This window comes from Hylaeus anthracinus, unplaced genomic scaffold (assembly GCF_026225885.1).
Source record: "Hylaeus anthracinus isolate JK02 unplaced genomic scaffold, UHH_iyHylAnth1.0_haploid 11985, whole genome shotgun sequence".
Lineage (NCBI taxonomy): Eukaryota > Metazoa > Arthropoda > Insecta > Hymenoptera > Colletidae > Hylaeus > Hylaeus anthracinus.
In genome coordinates, this window is record NW_026534333.1 from 571,779 (window position 1) to 592,519 (window position 20,741).

Consider the following 20,741-nt stretch of genomic DNA (forward strand, 5'->3'; position numbering starts at 1 on the left):
CAATTCTGTACACGTCGCTTCAACGTACCCATCCCATTCATGATCGCACTCAATGAAAAAAAAACTCTACAAAATTTAAGAAAAAGAAAACTGAACACGAACTGTCAACAATTTCGCTTTAAAAAATCATTGTTAATTCCGATAGAAAAATACGGTTCGTACGCGTACTGCACACAGCTCGGTAAACAGCATCGCGATTATAGACGCCAACCGCACCGCCGATAACAATAATTACATTAATCGTCGATAGCTATTCCGATCGGTGATATTCCACTTTTTTTAGTTTCGATATACATATATTTAAACTTTTTATTTATATATATATATATATATATTTATATATATATATTTATACTTATATATATATATATAGATATATCAAAAATATCCTTAATAAAATAGAGCATTTTATATGTATAGCGTACTGCCAAGTACTTTTTTTTTTATCATAATTTTACCCACTATGTATATTGTATGTATATACATAGACATATACGTATATACATATAATATACATATTTATTTATAACGTTTAGTATCATATATATGTTTTCAATATACATATAATACCCACGTTGACATTCTTTCCTATCGTACGCTCATAATGTATGTATGTGTGTGTATGTGTGTGTGTGTGTGTCTGCGTATCGCACGACTACATCCACATGTACGCCGTGTGTACTTTTCTGTTTTTTTTTTCTTTTACGTGTCGCCACGTGATCGTATGTTTTCTCAGTTTAAATAACGCGCAACGTCGGGTTCCTCGGTTTCGTTGCTGCATCGCATCACGGATACGCTGTGTTCTTATTTGCTGTTTCTCGACTTACGAAACGTTCCTCCCCTTTCTGGCTACGGGCAAGGGCAGGGAGTGGGGAGGACATTGTGCTTAAATATCGATATTATTCGTGCGGACAAAAAATTGTTTAACGAACATTAGTCGCCACGTACGTATAGTTCTATCGTTTGAAATTATTCGAGGCTTCCGAGTGCGGATCACGTGAAAAATATCTGGAGATTCTGGTAACGCGTACCGTCGCTGTTAGAGAGTATCGTTTAATGGTTTCTTAGGGACTGCAATGTAGTACACGCGAGTCATCGATAAGAAAATCATTTTCCAGATGGACACCGAAAAGCCAGTGGGCAGTTTCAAGCGCGAGAACTTCACGTCGCAAGAGGCTCATAAACTTCTATCGTTCTAAATGCATAGAAAAATACATGCCATGACGAAATATAAATGATCGCGAGAAAACATGAGCAATGCGATTTAGCATCGATTATCAAGACCGAAAAACTGAACTATGAACATATTTTGCTAACATTTTTCGCTATTGTTGCGAGTCTTGCCGACAACGATCCGCAAGTGTAAAACGAACAAATACACCAGGAATACGTCCGAGCAACCAGCTTGATATCAGCACGATATTCACTCTATCTGGACGCGCTCGTTATAAATTTCAAAAATGAAATTAACCCAAATTCAAATGATCCTCTCGTCTGATCACTTTCGTTGCTTTAGACCCCTAAATTGCCCTCGTCTCTAGCGAATACGAATACATTTATCACTTTCTTTCTTTCTTTCTTTCTTTCCATTCTTCATTTTCAAACTATTTACAATCGATAATGACGCTACGGTTGTAGCTCTCTTTAAGGCAATCATTCTAACGTGGCGATACGCCGATATCGTCTCCCGTATCTCGATGAGAACAAGGGCTGTACCCCGTACAGAGTTTCGAACACTTCTCGGGCTCGTTTCGATCTTTCACGTGGCGACAATGCATGCGCGAACAAGTTAGAAGAAATCGAAGAAAAGGAAACGGGCTTCTCATCGTCATCCCGAGAAACTAACTTGAACATCTCAAAACCTCTCGCTGTCTATTCGCGATCGCGTTACACGATTTGTTAAAGGAATCCTTGCCACGACCATTCATTTAGTCGTCGCCCGTTTATAATTCCGTACTCCGCAATGAAATACTATTAATATTAATAATAATAATAATAATAATAATAATAATAATCATCATCATCATCATCGGTTATCAACTAGAACGTAATAATTTTCAGTTATGTACAATCCAATATAATGATATATAATAACGTAATAAATAAGCTCGAGGCGTAGATCTACACCTACCTAGAGTGTATTTATCAATTGTTTTCACACATTAACACTTATTGTATTCCGTTTATAACAATCGCCGTTATTATAATTAATTACAAGTCGTCATTATGCGCTCCTCTGGCGAGCAGGCCAAAATATATATTTTCTAATGTACAATTGATTAAGGGTTGCCGCCACCGTCACTTTAAACGATTCCAGGTAGACAAAATATATCGGTGGCGATCGGGATTATGCAGGGTGTTTCGTCTAGTCGCACCACCACCATCACCTGACGTCTCTCCGTTGTCTTCTGCAGTTAATAAAAAAATTAAAAAAAAAAAAAAAAAAAAAAAAAAAAAAAAAAAAAAAAAAAAAAAAGAAAGAAAGAAAGAAGACAGGAACGCGAACGTTATTAGTCGAAGAAATCGTCGTCAGTTTCAAGCAAGGCAAATACTACGACGATGCTTTCGAACTTGTTGAAATTTCAAGGTCATCGAGTTTCTTTTTCGTCCTTGTAAATTCGATCGTGCAAACTGAATTGACCTTGAAAGAAGCTTTTCATCGAAGCTTGTCTTTGTTCTTCACTTCGAAGTATTCGATTAATTTCTTTAAACAAATCAATCAACATCCCTCCCTTTGATTTTTCAATAATTGTACGATTCGATCCGCTATATCATTAATAAATAATAATGAAAAGGCTTTGAGAAATTTATGTCGATTCAGTGAAAGGATAAATAAATAACCGTGCGAAAGTCTAACCTTGTATGTTTTATGGTTTATCTTACAAAAATTCCCAAAAACGTTCGAAAAATTAGACCCGGAAAACGGGAATTCCCCCTTTAACTGGAGTTTCATCACAATACGGAGTGCGGGGGAAGGGCACGCGTCGCTAATATTCCTTGTAAGAAAAAAATATAATCGACCGTGTGCGATGCGTTAACAAAAAACTTCATTTTAGACAAATCTACATTTGTTTGTAAACGATGTTCATTTTAGGTCAGACGATGTTAAAAATCATCGTCGTTAACCCCCTGGGCTGGAATAGCGAGCCTGATTACACGATTTAATTCATTGTTTTCTATTTCGATTTCTAGTCAACTTAATTTTTATACATTTTACAGTACGAAACACTGTTCTCTAGTAATTTTTAAGAAATTAACTTTTAATTTACACAAGCGTGTGATAGGAGTAATGAATGGTATTAAATGCCACCTTCTCTTTACGAAACTAAATTAAATACCTAGGGTATATGGTATCGGTCTATAGAATCGATCGTTATTCTTACGCATGCCGGCCCAATGAGTTAACTTGCTTGCATTTTCAAATGCAGTAAATAAATCATTTCTAAATATAAATAAAGTTCATCAGTTAGTAAAATGTATAGGTCACAACATTGCGTTACACGTCGATGACCTCGAAATTCAAACAAAATTTGTTATTTATCGTAGTAACAGTTGTAACAGTCGGCTAGAACAACGTTGCGTGTTACTATTACCAACTCAAATAAATAAAATTACGAATAGCATTATTTTTGTTTCCTATATTTTGTGCGAAACAACGTTACACGAGGTTCCGTAAGACGGGTCAGTTGTTAATGTTTCATGCATCCTGGAAGATTTGCCTAATCATTTACCTAACCATTCTGTTCCGAGATGACTGCACCCGAAAGACATATGAAAACGTCCGCTTATCAGTGAGCGTGTCATCGTAAAAATACTATCGCCAACGTGCACAGACGCTACAATTGATTGAGCCAGCGTCGTTGCAACGCGATTCATCAGTGGCGTTGCTTATCCTTCTATTTCTCTCTTGGTACTGTCAACGCGTAATCATCTCGGAATGGAATAGTAACAAATATGCAACGTTGCTCTAAGCATCCGTTCGTTTGATAAACAACGTATCTTGTCTACAATGGATTGTACTGTATACCGATGAATAACAACGGGAACATTTCGGTCGGTCGAAAAAGCCAGACGGTGCGCCTTGCAATAGAATATATTGACGTCAGGTGTCGCGGGTATGCTCGACTCTTTCCCCGTTGGACGCGAACAAGGAACGAACTACCGATTACTTGATCGTTCTTCGAGCGGCCATGCGCGATTGTCCCATTTTCTGTATCTCTCGAAGAACGTAGAACAACGATATGTCTAGCAATGAACAGAGTACCGATAAAGAGCAAGGCAAATTAACTTTGTCACTCGTGGGAATTATATATATATATATATATAATATTCGTTCGACCCTTTCTCGAGCGATCGTCACAAGAACTCGTATCGAACGAGGAACAAAAGGGCCTGGAGACTCGGTGCTCTCGATAACTCCAAACTTTCGCACAGGATTCCCCGCTTCGTCTCTTCTTTCACGTTGAGACGGTTATATGTTTTGTGTATTTTCATTTTGTTAATATATTCACCTATGCATACATATATACTGTCCCGAGTCCGTTCGATGCTATACTCTCTGTCATTAAAAAACTAACGACTTTGTTCGCGGGTCTCACTTTTAGGCACTTTTCCATCGGAAACAGGTATCTTCCATGTGTTTTCACGTCGTTTTCTAATTCTCACACGTTGATGCTTTGGTTGGTTAGTGTATAATCGTTAGTATCCAAGTATCTCTAGCCGTTTCCGTTTAGTTACTTATATATTTCTATCTATGTATCGTGCGCACGCACAGATTTGATCACGATCGATAATTCGACACAGAGCGCACGCGCGCGTCGTACCGTTTTGAGCGCTAGCTCGTGATCAACGTGCGCACCGAATAAGGCAGATATTGTCACGTTTACTCCGTTTGGCGATCCCCTCGAGCCGGCATTAGCGAGCAGCAAAAAATTGTGCCTCGTTTTGCTCGATCAGCCGAACCTTTCCGTGAACACGCCACCCCCATGTACTCTTCTCTCGTCTAAAAGAATCGTAACGTCTAACTACTTACTATCCCTCCGTTTCTCTCGGTCCGTTTCATTTGTCGGTAGGTCTGGTGACCGTCTGGGGTATCACCGTCAACGATTTGGGGATTTTCGGCAGTATCGGTATCTGGCCAGCCGCCTTGGTAGTCACCTGTATCGACTTGGGCAGATTCAAGTTGTGCAGCAGATTCTGCGTGGGAGTGTTTTCGTTGGTCAACGTGCGCACGTCGCAAATTAGGGGCTCGAAATCGCCTCTGGTTTGTCTGTTCAGCATCTCCTGCTGCATCCTCAGATGTTTTTGGAACTGTGTGTGAGCAGCTAGTTGCTGCGCCTTCTGGTACTGCGTGGTGGACTTGGAATTGGGCGGCGAAGAGTTCGAGCCTCCCGAACCGACGGGACTCATGCTCGACTGTTTCTCCGAAAGTTGTTGCTTCTGCTTCTTCAGAGTTTGCAGACGCTTGAAGTCTGGCTCGCTGAGCTGAAACACCTTTCCACCCGATGTCACGGGGATTCTCTGGCCCTCCTTTCTTTTCACGTTGCCGTTCGCGGTAGCGGTACTGGTGGACGGTAGGTTCAATCGTTGCAGGTTGGGAGGTGGTTTCTTGATTATGGATACACCAGGATTGAGCTTGAGGACGCGCGACGGGCTGCCTTTTGATGACTGTTGCGCGCCAGAAGTGGGCAGGGCCTTTGTCGTGCTCGCGCTCGTGCCAGGAAGGGACAGTCTGTCCCTCTCGAGCACGTAGCCGCCGCTGAGTCGGCGAGAGTTGTTGTATTCGGAGGCTATAGGCTCCATGATTGGCTCGTCCATCTTTTCAGGGCCTTCGTAGGATATCAGTCTGTTCTGTACGGATGTAGAGTAGTTGATCGCGTTTCGCGATGCGTTTGGCGCGAGTATCAAGTCCCCGGACCTGTAATATTTCTCTAAAAGTATCAGGTGTCTGAGAAAAGAGCTCTGGTTACCGTAGGGTCTCTGCAGCTCTTGCCAGAGATGCTTCGTGTCCCTGTCGTACTGTATCATCGTGGCACACTTCTCCCAGCCCTGTGGCGTGATCTCTCGCACGTTCGTGAACTCGATGCTGGCGTGGAGATTCATCTCCTCCTCGCCGGGGAACAAAGTGCGCACGCTTATCGAGGGATTGGCGCCGAGTCGTTGGACCACGGGCGTTATGTCGTTGTTGGTCCTTGGTCTCTTTGGCAGTCTGGTCAGGGTCACCTCCTTGTCCATCGCAAGAATTTCGACGACTTCGCTGGGGCCCTCGCAGGTTATCGTCGTATCCGAACCAGTGTACGGGTGCATCTCCAGCATCTTCCGTTTCTTTAGCTTCTCCACCGTGCTCTCGATACCGAGGAACTGCACGTCCGTGGGGACGGTCTCGTCCGTCGAGTTGGAGTTCGAGTTTCCCTTCGTAGCTCGGTTCTCGGTCTCTGTATCGCCATTGGTACCCTCGTTTTTACTTGGTTCTGGCGTCGACTTCTCCGAGGCAGTCGTCGTACCATCCGGAGACTTGGATACGGTTACCGCTTTCGGCTGAGGGGGACACTTGCTACTCTTTTTCCGCTTATCCTTGTCCTTGGACTGAATCTGCGGGGTGTCGCCATCATCGTTGTCCAGAACTTCGATGTCGTGATAGTGTAAGATTCTACCATGAAGAAGGAAATAAATAAATAAATAAATAAATAAATAAAGGATGAATCGCGACCTTGATCCTCCTTAACGTTACCATTCGTATCGTACCTTTTCCGATAATTCTTGAAGAAGGACCTGTGACTCGTGTTCATGTTCTCGACATCCTTGTATTTCAATTGCAGCTGGGTGAAGTAACGACACAGCTTGCAGACGAAGGTACCGGCAGCCAGAGCAACGGGAATCCCTTGCTGGCCGAGTAAGTGGTTCAAGTCGTCGGTTTCCGCGTTCGCCAGCTGATGAGTATAGTTCCTCGCCAGACGACGTTTGCAGAGCGCGCAGGTCAAGAATCGTTCTATCTTTGAGTAATGACTGACACAAAACGACATCGACGTGTGTTGACTCGACTCCCAATCGATGTCCACCTGTGTCAAAAAATATTTGTTATAATATACATAATGTTTCTAACGAAGCATTTAATTTTTATTCGCGATTGCGTTTACCTGTTTTTGCAGGCCAGCTTTTATCTTGAGCAACCATCGTCGCTTAACGTGATGTCGCGCAGCGTCCCTACATTCGCGAGCCGAGCATTTCGACACCATTAGTTGCCGGTGTTGCTTCTGAGGTTTCGTTTGCATGTTTGTTGGACTTGTATTTGCCTATAAATATTGTTATTATTATTATATATTGTTATTATTATTAAAGTGTACATGTCGAAAAGGAAAGAAATACCTTTCTGTCCACATGACGATAGCAAGCATCACATAAACACGAGTCCTTGGTAAGGTGTCTTTCGATATTCAAGATCTTTTTGCGTCTTTCATCGGACTTCATCTGTGCCAGATGCATGGGCGTGTCCAGAGAGCCAAACTTCCCGAAACAGTAGCAACAGACGTCGGCGCACAAACGTCCTGGATGAATGGAGAACGAGGAGGACTTTTCTGGAATAACGAGCGACTGGCGATCCTTTGGCACGGCATCTTCGTTATCCTCGTCTACACCGAATAAAGGATCGATGATTATAATGCAGCTTTTAGGGCCAGCGGAATACGTGAAAAATCAAGGTCGAGCTAGATTCCTTCAGCGAGACGTAATCTTGCCAAGGAAAAGTGTTGTATTTAGCTTTTGAAGCAGTGGCGCGATATCGCATGCTTGTTACAGATATATGTAACCGTTGTAAGTACGATTTGCAGAGGAGATGATCCGTGAACGAGTATCGCTCGACGCTATGTAAAATCAAATTCATCTAAACATATTCGAATTAACGATAATCATTTTGGATATTTTTGAAAATAAGACAGATACTAAGATAGTCTCCCAAGTTGAATCCAGAAAATTGTTCGTCTAAAGATCAAGCGATCCTCTTCGCAATTCTGAAGCGTCAGACTGTACAGAGGGCATGAGTCGTGTGTGTGTGTGTGTGTGTGTGCGTGTGCGTGTCTGTATGTGTTCGTTTTAATAAAGCAGAGAAGGACAAGGGAACGATTAAGAATGTAGTTATTCCCACAACCAGGATTACCGCAAGAGTGTCTGTGGTTAGTAGAGAACTTTCGGTTCGCACCAGAGCTGCTATCTCCCAAACCACTGGTTCCAAACTGAAAACAGAAAACAAGTCAACAGTTGAGAAAAAACATTTTATCGAAATGGGTTTTATATTGAATATTATTCGATATTTCGATAGCTTACCTCCTTTTGAATGGTGTAAAACTCGGGTGAATCGCCCTCCCCGTCTCCGCGGCCTTGCTTCAGCACCATCTTCAAAGGGGACCTCGACCGCCTCTTGTCCTTATCCTTATCCTTCTGTACCCTGATCACGGTCTTCAGAGTGCCCGTGTACTGTTCCTTCTTCGCTTTCTGATGGCTCAGTCGCTCGGCAGCCTTCTCCAACGACTCCAATCCTAGCAATCTCAAGATGGACTCTTTCTTAACCTTGTCCTCTGGTGTTTCCAAGATCTTTGGGGTGATGTTCACGCTGCTGGACGACTCGCCTGACATGGACGTTTCGTCGGAGTCCTTTTGCGACGTCTCCGGTGTCTTTACAGGTTTACATTCCGCTTCCAGTATGTTGATATTCTCCGTTTGCTTGGCCATGTGATTCGTCGAGAGGTTCACGGATAGCCTGTTCTCGCAGTTAGGTTTTCCAGGTTTCCTTCCGATGACCAAGTCGTTCTCCGACTTGCTTCGAGCGTTGTCCGCTGCTTCCTGATGTTTATCGAGGCTGCCTCTGCCACCCTCGGAAAAACCACGGAAATTCGTCGTACATTCCGACCCGTTTTCATACTTACTCAGGAACGATCGATTGTTTTCGTTTATCGTGGCTACCTCGTCGTCCAGCAGGGTCTCTTCCTTGTTTTGCTGGTCGGATCTCCGAACCTTCGATCGTCTGTTCTTCAACGCAGTCAGCTGATCCTCCTTGCGCTTCTTCGTCTCCCTGCTGCGTCTCGGCCGAACCTGAGGCTCGGACCCATTCGATTCCAATTCGTTTTGAGCGTCATCCGTGTCCTCTGTTTTCACTACAGCGTCAGCCTTTTCCTCCTGTAGTTCTTGCACATCTCTCGCGATATTCTGCACCTTTTCAACTTCTTCCTCGGTTTTAACATTCGTCGTACCGTCGCTTCGTTCCCTGCTAGAAGACGTTTGTCGTTTCTCTGATTTTCTCGATTTCTCTCGAGCCCTCAGCACCCTCTTCTTGTCCTCGGCCGCAGACTTTTGGTCTTCCATCGTTGCAACGTCGGTTGGTAATTTGTCGCTTTCTTTTTCAGCCTCCTCCGTCGCCGTGGACTGACCGTGTTCCGAATCTTTCTTCGAAACTACTTTCTGCTCATCGGACTCGAAACTTTTAACACCTATAGCAACGTTACAGGTTCTATTCTCTTTGCATGTATTATCTTTGTTGGTATCTTCGGTATCTTTTGGGTTGTCTTCGATGGAATTACAGGTATCACTAGCGTTAGAATCTGTGTTCGAGTTAGAGGTAACCGATGCGTAACAGTTACTGCTATCTTGTTTTGTATGTAGCACAGATTGCAGAGTACCATGTTCGTTTTCTTTGGGCTTTTCTAATGTCCGAGGTATGTCTTCCATATTACTTGTGTCCTGCTCAACGTTTACTTCGTCGACCGTTGCTTCTTGTACGTTGCCGTCGTCTGGTATTGCGGTTGATTCGCTCAGAGACAGTGAGAATTCTGTTACATTCGTAATACTCGATTCTCGCTCGTCTTGCACACCTTTTGCAACATTTTGTAACTGATTACACAATTGACTTTCCGCTACTAATCTCTCTACTTCTTTTGAAATACTTTCTAACGTTTCTGCTTCTTCAGAATCTGCAAAACTATTTAAAGGAACCACGGTTTCGCTTTCGGTAGCTTCATTTGTCTTTACTTCTTCTTTGACGAGCCTTTCGTTAATCTGCTGGGATCCAGTTTCTGCATCGTCGATCAAAGGTCCCGGTGCAATCTTGGTCGATTCATTTCTAAGGGGTTCGACATTCGAAACTGTATCATTAAAAGCAGATTTATTTGTATCTTCTTGCAGAGGTACAGATTTATTTGCATCTTCTTGCAGAGATAAAGAGTTATTTGCATCTTCTTGCAAACATAAAGAGTTATTTGCAACATCTTGAGGAGATTCTTCACAATTGTCAGACTTCTGAACTGTTTTATTCGATACCCTATTCACTTTTTTCGCAGTCTCGCTGTTTACATTTTCCGGAGAATTTTTGTCAATTATTCTTGGGGATTTTCTAACAGCCACTCCTTTTTTACTGTCGTCTGTTATTTTAATTTGATCATCGGTTACTTGATCTGAATATTTCTCGGACACCTCTGTCGAGGTAGAAGATTCGCTTGGTTCTTCCTGCTGTTCCACAGATTTGCGACAATTGTTTTCGCTATTCTCCACGTGAACAGATTCGGAAGCGTTATGTACAATATCACTTCCATCGGCATCGAGAGATTCGCTTTCTTGAATATTTTGAGAATGAGTTTCCGCTGGTTCGATATCGCCCATGACTAGTTTCTCAATTTCTTTGGCAGTGTCGGCCACTTTTGGTACCGAATCTTCTGAATTGTCCGATTTGATCTCATTTTTGGAAATAGTAGACTTGTCCTCGTCTGGATTTTCTTCCAAACCCAATTTCTGGGACTCTGCGCTTAAGGGTGCTATTATTTCTTCGATTTTTGGTACTTCAAAGTTTTTACTTAATCCGAGTCCCTTCTCTGTAGCAAACATTTTACTTTCGATGGACTTGGCGATCGTGAGTTTGATATTTTCTATCATTTGATCTATTTGAGATTTTGGACTGCCATCCGATTTGTCTGTACTATAAAACGGACTTACCGTCTTCTTCATATCTATGTTTAAGCTACTCCTACGACTCTTGGACTTGTCTGCAAATTTTGCTAAAATATTATCTTTTCTAACTTGATCTAAATTGCTTACTTTCTTTATCTCTTCCTGTAACTCTGTATTCTTAGGTGCTATTCTTGTATAATCAACTTTGATATTGTCAGTTTTTATTTCGATTTCTGTACTTTTGGCTTTAGTTTTTGAGCGTAGAGTGGGTCCTACTTCGCTAGCCCTATCTACTCGATCACTGTTATTATTGTTTTCTGTTTCAGAACCATTTTGAGAACTATCCTCGCAATTTTTCAGAATATCCTTCTTCAAGCAAGCCTCATCTTTGGCTGTTACCATAACTATTTGAGGATCGTTACCGCTAGATTCGGAAAAACAAGATTCCGTGTCTATACTACTATCCGCGTTGTTATCTCCTGAAATTTCTGAACTAACAGGGTCATCCGAGTTTAACCTTCGACGTTTCTTAGGATCCAAGTCTGTGGAAATAACAGAATCCGACTGCCGCAACTTTCCATTTCGTAAACTTCTTTGACCAACCGACGTACTGGATCTCTTCCTCAACTGTATGATGCTTTGGAAGGATTCGGTTTCGAAGCTCTCACCATCGGATATAATTTTGGCGTCGTCAGTGTCTGGTTCTTTTTTAATTTCATCCAAAATTATGTTTTCTTCTACCAGCATTTTTCTACTTCTCCTGATTTTTCCTTCGGTTTTTTCCGTTATTCCTTGTTGGCTATCTATTTCCGAATCGCTCAACATCGAAGCTATAACTTCGTCTATGGTAAGATCTATAGAACTCTTTGCATCCAGAAGCGATTTCGAAAATTTTGTGTCAATCGTGGATGCCTTTGCGCTAGCGTAATCTATATCTTTGCTATTACTCTTTTTACCTTTCACACACTTGATATCCCCTTCCGTATTTTTGGTGAAGCTATCCTTCTCCTTGATATTGTTCCTTTTAAATCCCGATATCTTGGTCGATTTAACGCTTTTAGACAAAGAGTCCAGACTCTCGGAATTTTTCCCTTTTCTGTTCAATTTTGGACTGCTCTTGGTACTGGATCCAGCGATAGAGTCCGTGTCTTTGTCTTCGTTTTCTACTTCCCCGCTACTTTTTGTTACAAGCTTGGTTTTTTTGGTCCTGAGATTGTTCTTGGCACTTCTGTTATATATTTCCGTCCCTGTATTTTCGCTATCCGTATCGTTTACTCGTTGCTCTACAATTCTCGCGTTATTATCGGCCGTGTTTTCCTCTAATAACTTCACTTTTTTCGTTTTGACGCCCTTCTTGATGTCAGACGTTATTCTGCACAAATTTCTGTTGGCTACTTTCCTCGTAACCTTTGCTTTAATAAGATTAGCCTTCGCTACTCTCAACTTTTGTTTGCGCTTGAGGTTTCTGAGAACTTTCTTGCGTGGCAGGCTTGCCTCTAATTTCGGAGGAAGCTGACTGCCGGTTGCCACCGCCTCCAAAATATCACGTGCTAGTTGCTGTTGTTTAAGATTCGTCAAAGACTTGCCCTTTCTACTTTTGATTTCATTTGATGGCAAGCCAGATTCATTCGTCGCCTTCTGTTTTGCTTTGGAAGGCGCTAAGGGTTTCTTTTCCCTGGATGCCATCTCACTTCCACCCACATTGGGCTCCTGCAATTTCATTCGTTACATGAAATTGCAAGCCATTTACCAACCGAAGAGTATGCGCTACTACCATGGTAGCGTTCAAGATAATTTGTCAAGTTCCCTAGTAATGGAACAATACATATTTAGGAATTGAAAGAAGCAATGGTATCAAGTTTTATACGTATCGACTGAAAAACGATAGGTCTATGAAGATATTTATTATAAAAATCATGTACTATTACAATCTATTCAATTTAGAAGGGAATGCAAAGATAATATTGGAATATTCGTATAATCGAAGAAATAGTACCTTTCCTCTTAAAAGCGAGACAGGAACGAATTGACTCTGTACGCCGAGTGGAAAAACTACATAATTCGTCTTTGGATGCGAGTAGATGAGCGGCCGGCCGGAATAACAGGGTTGATAGATGCGGCCCTGGCGGTCAGAAAAATTACGTGACAAACTTTGCATTTACACGGATACACACGGAGTCCCTCTTCTCTCGGGCAGGGGAATTGCCACGAAATATTTACCACGATATCTCGTCGATCGTGCTGCGGATCGCGAACAATTCACGGCCGAAAGAAAGCCCGTGTCGCCCGTTAACTAACGAGACGAGAAATTCGGGGTTGAATGGGCGAGAAATATCGAAAATCACGCGACAAATCGTCGCGAAAAAATCGCCACGAATAAACAAAAGGTCGGACCCGATTCGAGATTTCGAAGGTTTAGTACGTGGTCGGGCGAGCGCTGTCGACGGGATTTCGCAGCTAGGCATTCGCTTCGTCGCGTATACTCACCTCTCGGCCGAAAAATCGCCGTCCAGAAGCGTGGCTTTTGCGAGAAAACTCCGAAAAATAATTCCGTGAAAAACACACAGAGTCCCGTTGCAGGGTGTCTGTCTCTCGTACGCTGTCCCACTGTTTTCAGGCTACTGCCACCTGACGGCGGAACACGCGACCTCTCCCAGGTCCATGGTCCGTTCGCGCTAATTTCGTTTCGCGTTATTTCACCCGACGATTCAACCCCATTCAACCCCTTCGAACACCACGGGAAACCACGTACAAGATACGTTCACCTTACGTACAATTCGTGCTCGCTCGCCACACGAAAATCATCCGCGATACTACCATCGAAACGCAACGATCCACCGTCAAAAATTCTCAGCAACGCGGCACTAGGAGCACTATACAGCGTTTGCGATAACTAAACCCAGGGCCGAATTAAGATGTAGGCTTTTCGGGCTACGTTTTAGGGTTCTCGAGAAATTTGTTAAAAATTTATTTTGTTCCCCAATATCGAATCAAAGTAGAGAAAATCTTATTTATGCACAATACTATATTTGTAGTAAACATTCTACAGCAGAAACAGAAATAATGTACTCGATGTCCTAATTAAGGTAGGAATTTTAAATCTAAATAGAAATACTCGAAATTATCAATTTAAAAAAAAAGCTCGAGTATTGATACATAGTAGCAAGCATACTAGGGGAAACAAATTGCTATACTCAGGGCTGACAAGACATAGGATTTAGGGGTTGCAGGGACCTCTACTAAGTTAAACTCTCTAAAAGTTTCGTTTGTCAATGCTGAATTAAAGTACTCTGAAAGATCAATTTAGAAATGAGTTCGATTAATAAACTACGTTTGTTTTCAGTAATAATACAATGGCAAATAGAGATGCTATATTTCGGACCGAATTAAAGCATCGACTTTAGGGGTTGTAATCAGTATTACCAACCAGCCGATTTCCGCCATGTATGAGCTGGGTTTTTTCGTTGAATTCTCGATTACCGATCGAACTCCACGAAAATCCGACTTTTATTCGAACGATACATTTTAAAAATAGAAAAAAATGATTCAATAAGATTATTAGACCGTAGAAGGTAAATAAATTGAGTTCTGATATTTGTTTGCGAATTTAATTTTTAAACGTTATTGAATATGACATGCTTAGACAATATTTTATCCATTATTCTTTGTACACATTACAAAAATAAATTTTTTAATTAAAAAAAAAAGCGAGTACAGATACAACAGAATAAGTTTAAAATCAAATTTGATGAAATTATTATTCTGATCAAGATAATTTACACTTTGCGTAAGAAACAAAACATATTTTCAAAATTAGGTATATAATAGAGGATTTAAATACTTGTACTTCTTTGTGCTCTGTACTTCAGTTTAAAGAACTGTATTTGTAACACGAATGGCTGTGCTGTATTAAATAAATTCTTAAATGTGAGTACAGCATTCTGAAAAGACAAGATAATTTGATAATTTTGTATATTAAAAAGAAAATAACAAGGTGTCTTTTCGACAACCAGAACAGACTATATTCAAAAGCGGAAAATTTCTTATATCGAAAAGAATAACAGATTCTGTATTCGACATTTCCATTAGTAATACATAAAAAGGGTTTTCATTTATAAATATAACAATGCAAGACAAGATAAATTGGTTAATACTGGCAGGTGTTAAACCAGAGTTATCAATTTGTCGTTACGTCAGGTATAATTTTCAAGCATTTCAAGCAAGACTAATAAATATCGATGGATTTGTTGCTGTAGATTAAAGCGATACATAATTTCAAGAGGACTATATAAATGTTTGTATTTACAATAAATTACAACTTTTTCTTTTTTCGACGGAATTTTGGTAAAAAACTGACTGACACACTGACTATAGTCTTGGATGCCTCCAGAAAATTAAGTAAGAAAATTTGAAAATCATTGCCTGAAGACAATTTAATGAAATTAATTAATTAAAACGATTACTTGAAATTGTCTATTTTACGAAAGAACTCGATTAATTCGATTACAGTATGTACATATTTGCAGTAAACATATTGCGGCAAAAAGAAATACTGTCTCGTATCACAGTCCTGTAGCCCGGGGTGCGCGAGATCTTAATCCGACACTGGCTGTATTATATACATACATATATATATATATATATATTCGTGATACATATGTATACGTATATATGCATACTCACAGTGTTGTAGCCCAGGGGTCTACAAAATCTTAATCCGGCGCTGACTGAACCCCGTTGGTTATTTGGTCGAATTTTATGTTACTCACGGTCGCTCGGTGACGCGTTCGCCTATCGGGCGGACGAGCGAGCGCGACCAAGTTTCTCGCGAGACGGTAAAAATGCTGGAATTACAGGCCCGTCGCGCGAAAAGGCTCGATCTGGTACGAGAACGAAAAGGAAGACGCGCCCGTGCGCACCAATGGCGGCCACCGACCCTTATTTATCCAAGTCAAAATGGCCGCCCTTCGACTCTTCATGCGCTCGAAACTTTCGGCGATTATTCTTCGTTCCACTGCTCAATTTCAACTAAACAACGTCTCGCCGATCGTCTGTCAGGTAATGTCACGCGTTCTCATGCTTTCCACCTTTTTTCTCGTTTTTATAATCTGTCGTCAGACGATGTCGACGAATTCTCTCACGTTATCGTTATGATGGGTTACCTTAACGTGCACTAACAAAGGGACAAGTTTTCGCCAAGTATTTACGTTGTTAGCTTTTTATTTTCATTTAATGGTAAAGTTTTCCTCGATCTTTAAGCGAATAGATCGATGAGGATACATGGGAGGGACCTTGAAAAATGTACCGTTAAACTTTAAAAAGCAGAGCAACACGAAACGCACGCTATATTATTCTAGTGCACGACAGCGATTCTTAACCTTTTCAAACTCGCTGCACGGATTGATTGGAGATTCTTTATTTTTTCAAGTTTATGCCAATGGTTGGAGAAAATTTGAAAATCATTGCCTGAAGACAATTTATCGAAATACAACCTAAACAAAGTGTTATGAAGTGTTTGATTAAAAATCATTCATACATTTGTATGTTTTATTAGATCGACAAAAGATGGGGAAGTTACAAATCTTCCCCTGTGTACAATGAAACTGAACAATATCCAGATTATGAGATATCGAATGATCCTCGAGAATGGGAATACGTGACACGATTACTTCCACCCACGGTTGTGCCTGTGCCTCCTCTCGAGGAGAAAGTATTACCCTCCGGATGGAAGCCACCTACTGGTAAGTTATGCTTGATATTTTGAAACTTTGAATGATTTGTTTGTAAGCAACTAATTAATTTCATTTAATTAACAGTAAAACCAGGGACTTACCCATACCACATACAGCGTTCAAAAAATTACATGCAATCGGTCTATCTTTCCATTACGTTTAGAGGAATGCGAAGACAAACCATTATTCGTAGGATTGAAGGAGATATTTGGCAGTTAGAATCCGAATTAAGAGATTATTTGACCAAAGAAACAGGCAGATTGTTGGGTGTCCGTATAAACGAACTCGTAGGCGAGATTCGATTTAGGGGAGATTTTGTGTCCCTTGTCAAAAGATGGATGGACTCCAAGGGATTTTAAAAGCTTTAACGACATCTGCGTGATCTCGTACTCGAGCGATCGATGTAAATATAAGAAGATATAATTTGTTATGGTAACTATTATTTGTTATAAAAAATAAAATGGTATAAAAATATGTAATTTATGTCTCTAAATTTTGAGCTTTTAATACTCGTCCTCGAGATAATATTTAAGTGGTAATACGGAATTTTAGAAGCGTACAAACTTTATTTTAATAATTAAAAATTCAACAGTTTTATTTTTGTAAAAATATGCATTATATTTAAAATTAAACTTCACACAAGCTGGCATGGAGAATGAATCGTATAATATGTGTAGCAGTTGACTTAAATATAGGCGTAACGCTGCGTTCGTAATTTTATGTCTTCATGTCTTAATGTTTAATTATAAATTACGACACATGTTTTTTTTTTATTAAACAATCGGTAACAAACGAATAAAGTAATCTTATTTCTTACGTCTATCGAATTATTTGTATTTCTATATAGTTATGACAGTTTAAACAATGTATAAATTAAATAATTTAACACATGTACGCGAAATAGGAATTTCTAGGAGTACGAATATGAAATTAAATATCACATCATTTATTCTATTAAAAAGGAAATTTTGTCTCTTATTTATACTGCGTTACTCGAACAGTATTAAAATAAATTCGAAAATACCACATTTCGCGAACTATACACACATATGCAAACGTGCGATAAAACTAGATTTGGAACGGCATTTCAAACGTGACAAGGTAAAAAGCATCGAGTTATACAACAGATATATCGACAAACAGGAACAATTGAAGAAAAAAAATTAAATAAATGAGAATAAGCTATGAAATACAGGATTCTAAAGGTTTTTGTGTAAAGTTCGATGATATTTAATCGTTTTTTTTATGTTTATTTCATGCGAACAAAATGTTCTGTTTAATAGTAAGCATATGGCAAAATTTTACTTGAAAATTTTTCCCTGATTAAATTTTCGTCCCTCTTTATCGGTACAAGTCCAGCTGAAATACTGTTGAACCAACTGTTTTGTTTCTTTTTTAGAGGGGTCTAACTTGGTCCAACTATACGATTCGTAATCTACTTGCCAATCCGGACACAGCTACGCAAATAAGTACGATCGTTAAATTTCATATTGTCGATTATACAAATGTAAAGAAATACAAGAAGAAACTAACCGTAAAAGCAAGTTCTTGTCCACGCCAAACCCAAATACCACTGATACTGCTATCGTTGTCTGTACCAAATAGACAAGCGCTGGCAAATGCACCCTTCCGCATTTTGTCTAGTCGTTGATACATACCACTTATTAGATTGCAAGACATAAAGACCTGTTAGAAAAAAAAAAAAAAAAAATGTTAAATAAAAATTTATACGTGAACTTGTAAAAATCTCATTTGGGTATATTGTTTTACCTTCGTTAAATCGCTGTTGTACTTGTATTCACCAAGCCAAATACTGTAATGTTCTGGATCAAACTTTGACCAGAAATAAGGTATAGACTTCGACTCATCTTCGTTAGAATAAAATCTCTTAAAATCATCGAGATCGAAGGTACCCTTTGGTAAGGTATCAAAAGGATTTGTAGATTTAGGTTCCGCAGCTAGAGCAGCATCTGCTGGATCTAGTTCTTCCACTGGCTCTTTCTTTGATTCTTTTGATTCCTTAGATTCCTTCTTGGGTTCTTTTTCTTTTTTTTCCTTCTTTGAAGGCTAAAATAATAAATATAATTACTATCGTATAAAACAAAGTTAGGTGAACAAAAAGGACTTCAAAACAACAGAATAACACTAACTTTTGCTTGAGCTTCTGTGAACTTCTTTGGATCATACTTAAGAGTTTTTTCAGCCAATTTGAAGGCACCGATTACAGCTATTGACTCGGGTTGGTAAATAACAGTTTGGAACCATCGATTTACGTTCTGGTACGGTTTACGTAGATTCGGTTCAAGTATGTACTGGTACAAATGGAGTAATGTCATGGCGACGCTAATATCGGCTAAAGTCAGTCGTTCTCCGACCAAGTAAGTACGCGTAAGCAAGTGAGAATTAAGAGCGGTCAATACTTTCTTTACGTCATCCTTAGCGTGTTCCACGGTCTGAAATTAATATCGTAATAAAGAAAATTGTACCAAAATAATCTTTACAAATCTAAATTTAAAAATGTACGCATATTATTAGATATGTAACGCAAAATTCGTACATATCGTATAATATGCTAACATTGCTATACCTCGTAGAGTTACAAAATTAGTCATGGTATTAGACTACTTTTGCCTTTGAAGGAGGATTTACAGATATAAACATAACATGGTAAACTTTCATCCATACCTGCTTATTATATGGCATAATACCCAGTAATGGGAACACCCATGCACAGCTAGCTGGAAGAATTTCAGAATCCGCGAATCCGAACCATTGTATGATTTCTGCGCGTTCCAGGTCAGTTTTACCTCTCAACTGATCGTTAGCCACTAAAAAAGGGAGCGATTTGTATTATGCACACACAACTCTATTCTGCTATTCGTGCGACGTATCAATCATAAATTTTACCGTAATATGCAATCGCGTTGCTTTCTGTGATACATTTTCCGTCGCATGTTTCAAATGCTGGGACCTAAATACAAAATTCAGAAATCAGCGATATTTTTTTCACGCTTATGCCACATTTGACTTATTTATATTGTATTCTCCAGAGGAAGCTCTAGAATGAATTACTAAGCAAATATTACTCGTTGTTGCTCACATTCCTCATATTGAAAATATCACATTAATCATAAACTATGCCTGATATTTTTATCTCCTTACGATACATTGTATTTATAGAATTTGACTTATATAGAAAGTTTCAGAATTAATTAATCGTGTAGAGAATTTTTACAATGTAACAACTTGTTAAAATCATAGATGAAGATGCCAGCTGGTTTACCATTAACTAAGCAATACCAAGGATACAACTTGGATCTGATCCTCTTTTACCTAGAAATGCATCTTATAGGTACAATTCGAATAGCTTCAAAACGAATAAACTTCTCGAGTCGAAAATTTACTGTACTGTCTTGCGAAAATCATGAGACACCAGCTGGTTTCCAAATAACATATAACACGCAACGAAATGAAGGAAACATGCTGCATTGCACGACGTACCTTTCCCAATGGAAACTTCTTCAAGAAAGTTTCGGATTTATTCGTTTCGCCGAAAACAAAATCATCTGCGATCTTGACCTGAGCACCGGAGTATTGAGCCGCGATCAGCACCTTGTAGGCTCTGAAGTTTTCCAGGTAGGTGTACAGAGTCTGAAATAAATCGTGGCTCGATTAGCTGGTTACTGGATTAATTCGTATTTCTAACGGAATGTGTGTCCACGTTGGTTCGTCATTACGTCGATGGTTAGCGGTGCGAATCGCACGAGAGAGACTTACTCCGGACGCCATTATAGCCAGTTACGGAAAGAGGAAGTCGAAGGCCGGTAAAGATCGTTTCTCTTGAGTGCATAAAGTCTCCACACTAATAGATACGTCCCTACAATGTACCCGTAACTTGCAATCCCCACAAAATATATTCAACTTTTCCAACCGAACTTGGACCGTCCAACACTGCAAACTTCGCGAATCGAGACGATATCATGCAAAGACTCTTGATTAAACCAGATTTTAGAACTTGGAGAAACATGTAACGTATCTATCGTGTGTATCGCTATTAATAAAATGGAACGTTCTGATTGG

At 40.0% G+C, this 20,741-nt stretch overlaps 3 protein-coding genes across 10 annotated transcripts; 1 reads left to right on the forward strand and 2 right to left on the reverse strand.

Moving 5' to 3' along the window:
- Positions 1-2,853: 2,853 nt before the first annotated feature.
- Positions 2,854-15,753, reverse strand: LOC128887078 (uncharacterized). 8 transcript variants are annotated; one of them, XM_054142547.1, is made up of 9 exons: positions 15,613-15,753; positions 13,417-13,654; positions 12,926-13,051; positions 8,320-12,736; positions 8,153-8,228; positions 7,366-7,628; positions 7,137-7,292; positions 6,745-7,058; positions 2,854-6,649 (listed from the first exon to the last, which is right to left on the reverse strand). In XM_054142547.1, exons 4-9 carry the CDS (start codon positions 12,649-12,651, stop codon positions 5,059-5,061), a joined length of 6,732 nt encoding a protein of 2,243 aa, XP_053998522.1. In that variant the 5' UTR covers positions 12,652-12,736; positions 12,926-13,051; positions 13,417-13,654; positions 15,613-15,753; the 3' UTR covers positions 2,854-5,058. The 8 variants fall into 8 exon arrangements, with proteins under 8 accessions (XP_053998522.1, XP_053998520.1, XP_053998521.1 ...); XM_054142545.1 differs by having other exon boundaries at positions 13,417-13,822; positions 15,613-15,743; XM_054142546.1 differs by having other exon boundaries at positions 13,417-13,793; positions 15,613-15,706.
- On the forward strand, positions 15,717-18,201 carry LOC128887084 (probable 39S ribosomal protein L49, mitochondrial). The gene is made up of 4 exons (XM_054142557.1): positions 15,717-15,987; positions 16,484-16,670; positions 16,746-17,093; positions 18,061-18,201. Exons 1-3 carry the CDS (start codon positions 15,886-15,888, stop codon positions 17,018-17,020), a joined length of 564 nt encoding a protein of 187 aa, XP_053998532.1. The 5' UTR covers positions 15,717-15,885; the 3' UTR covers positions 17,021-17,093; positions 18,061-18,201.
- LOC128887079 (elongation factor 1-gamma) lies at positions 17,208-20,672 on the reverse strand. Its single transcript, XM_054142552.1, has 8 exons — positions 20,439-20,672; positions 20,163-20,312; positions 19,569-19,632; positions 19,347-19,489; positions 18,812-19,114; positions 18,432-18,728; positions 18,195-18,347; positions 17,208-18,118 (listed from the first exon to the last, which is right to left on the reverse strand). The coding sequence occupies exons 1-8, from the start codon at positions 20,448-20,450 to the stop codon at positions 17,963-17,965; spliced, it is 1,278 nt and encodes a 425-aa protein (XP_053998527.1). The 5' UTR covers positions 20,451-20,672; the 3' UTR covers positions 17,208-17,962.
- Positions 20,673-20,741: the final 69 nt, after the last annotated feature.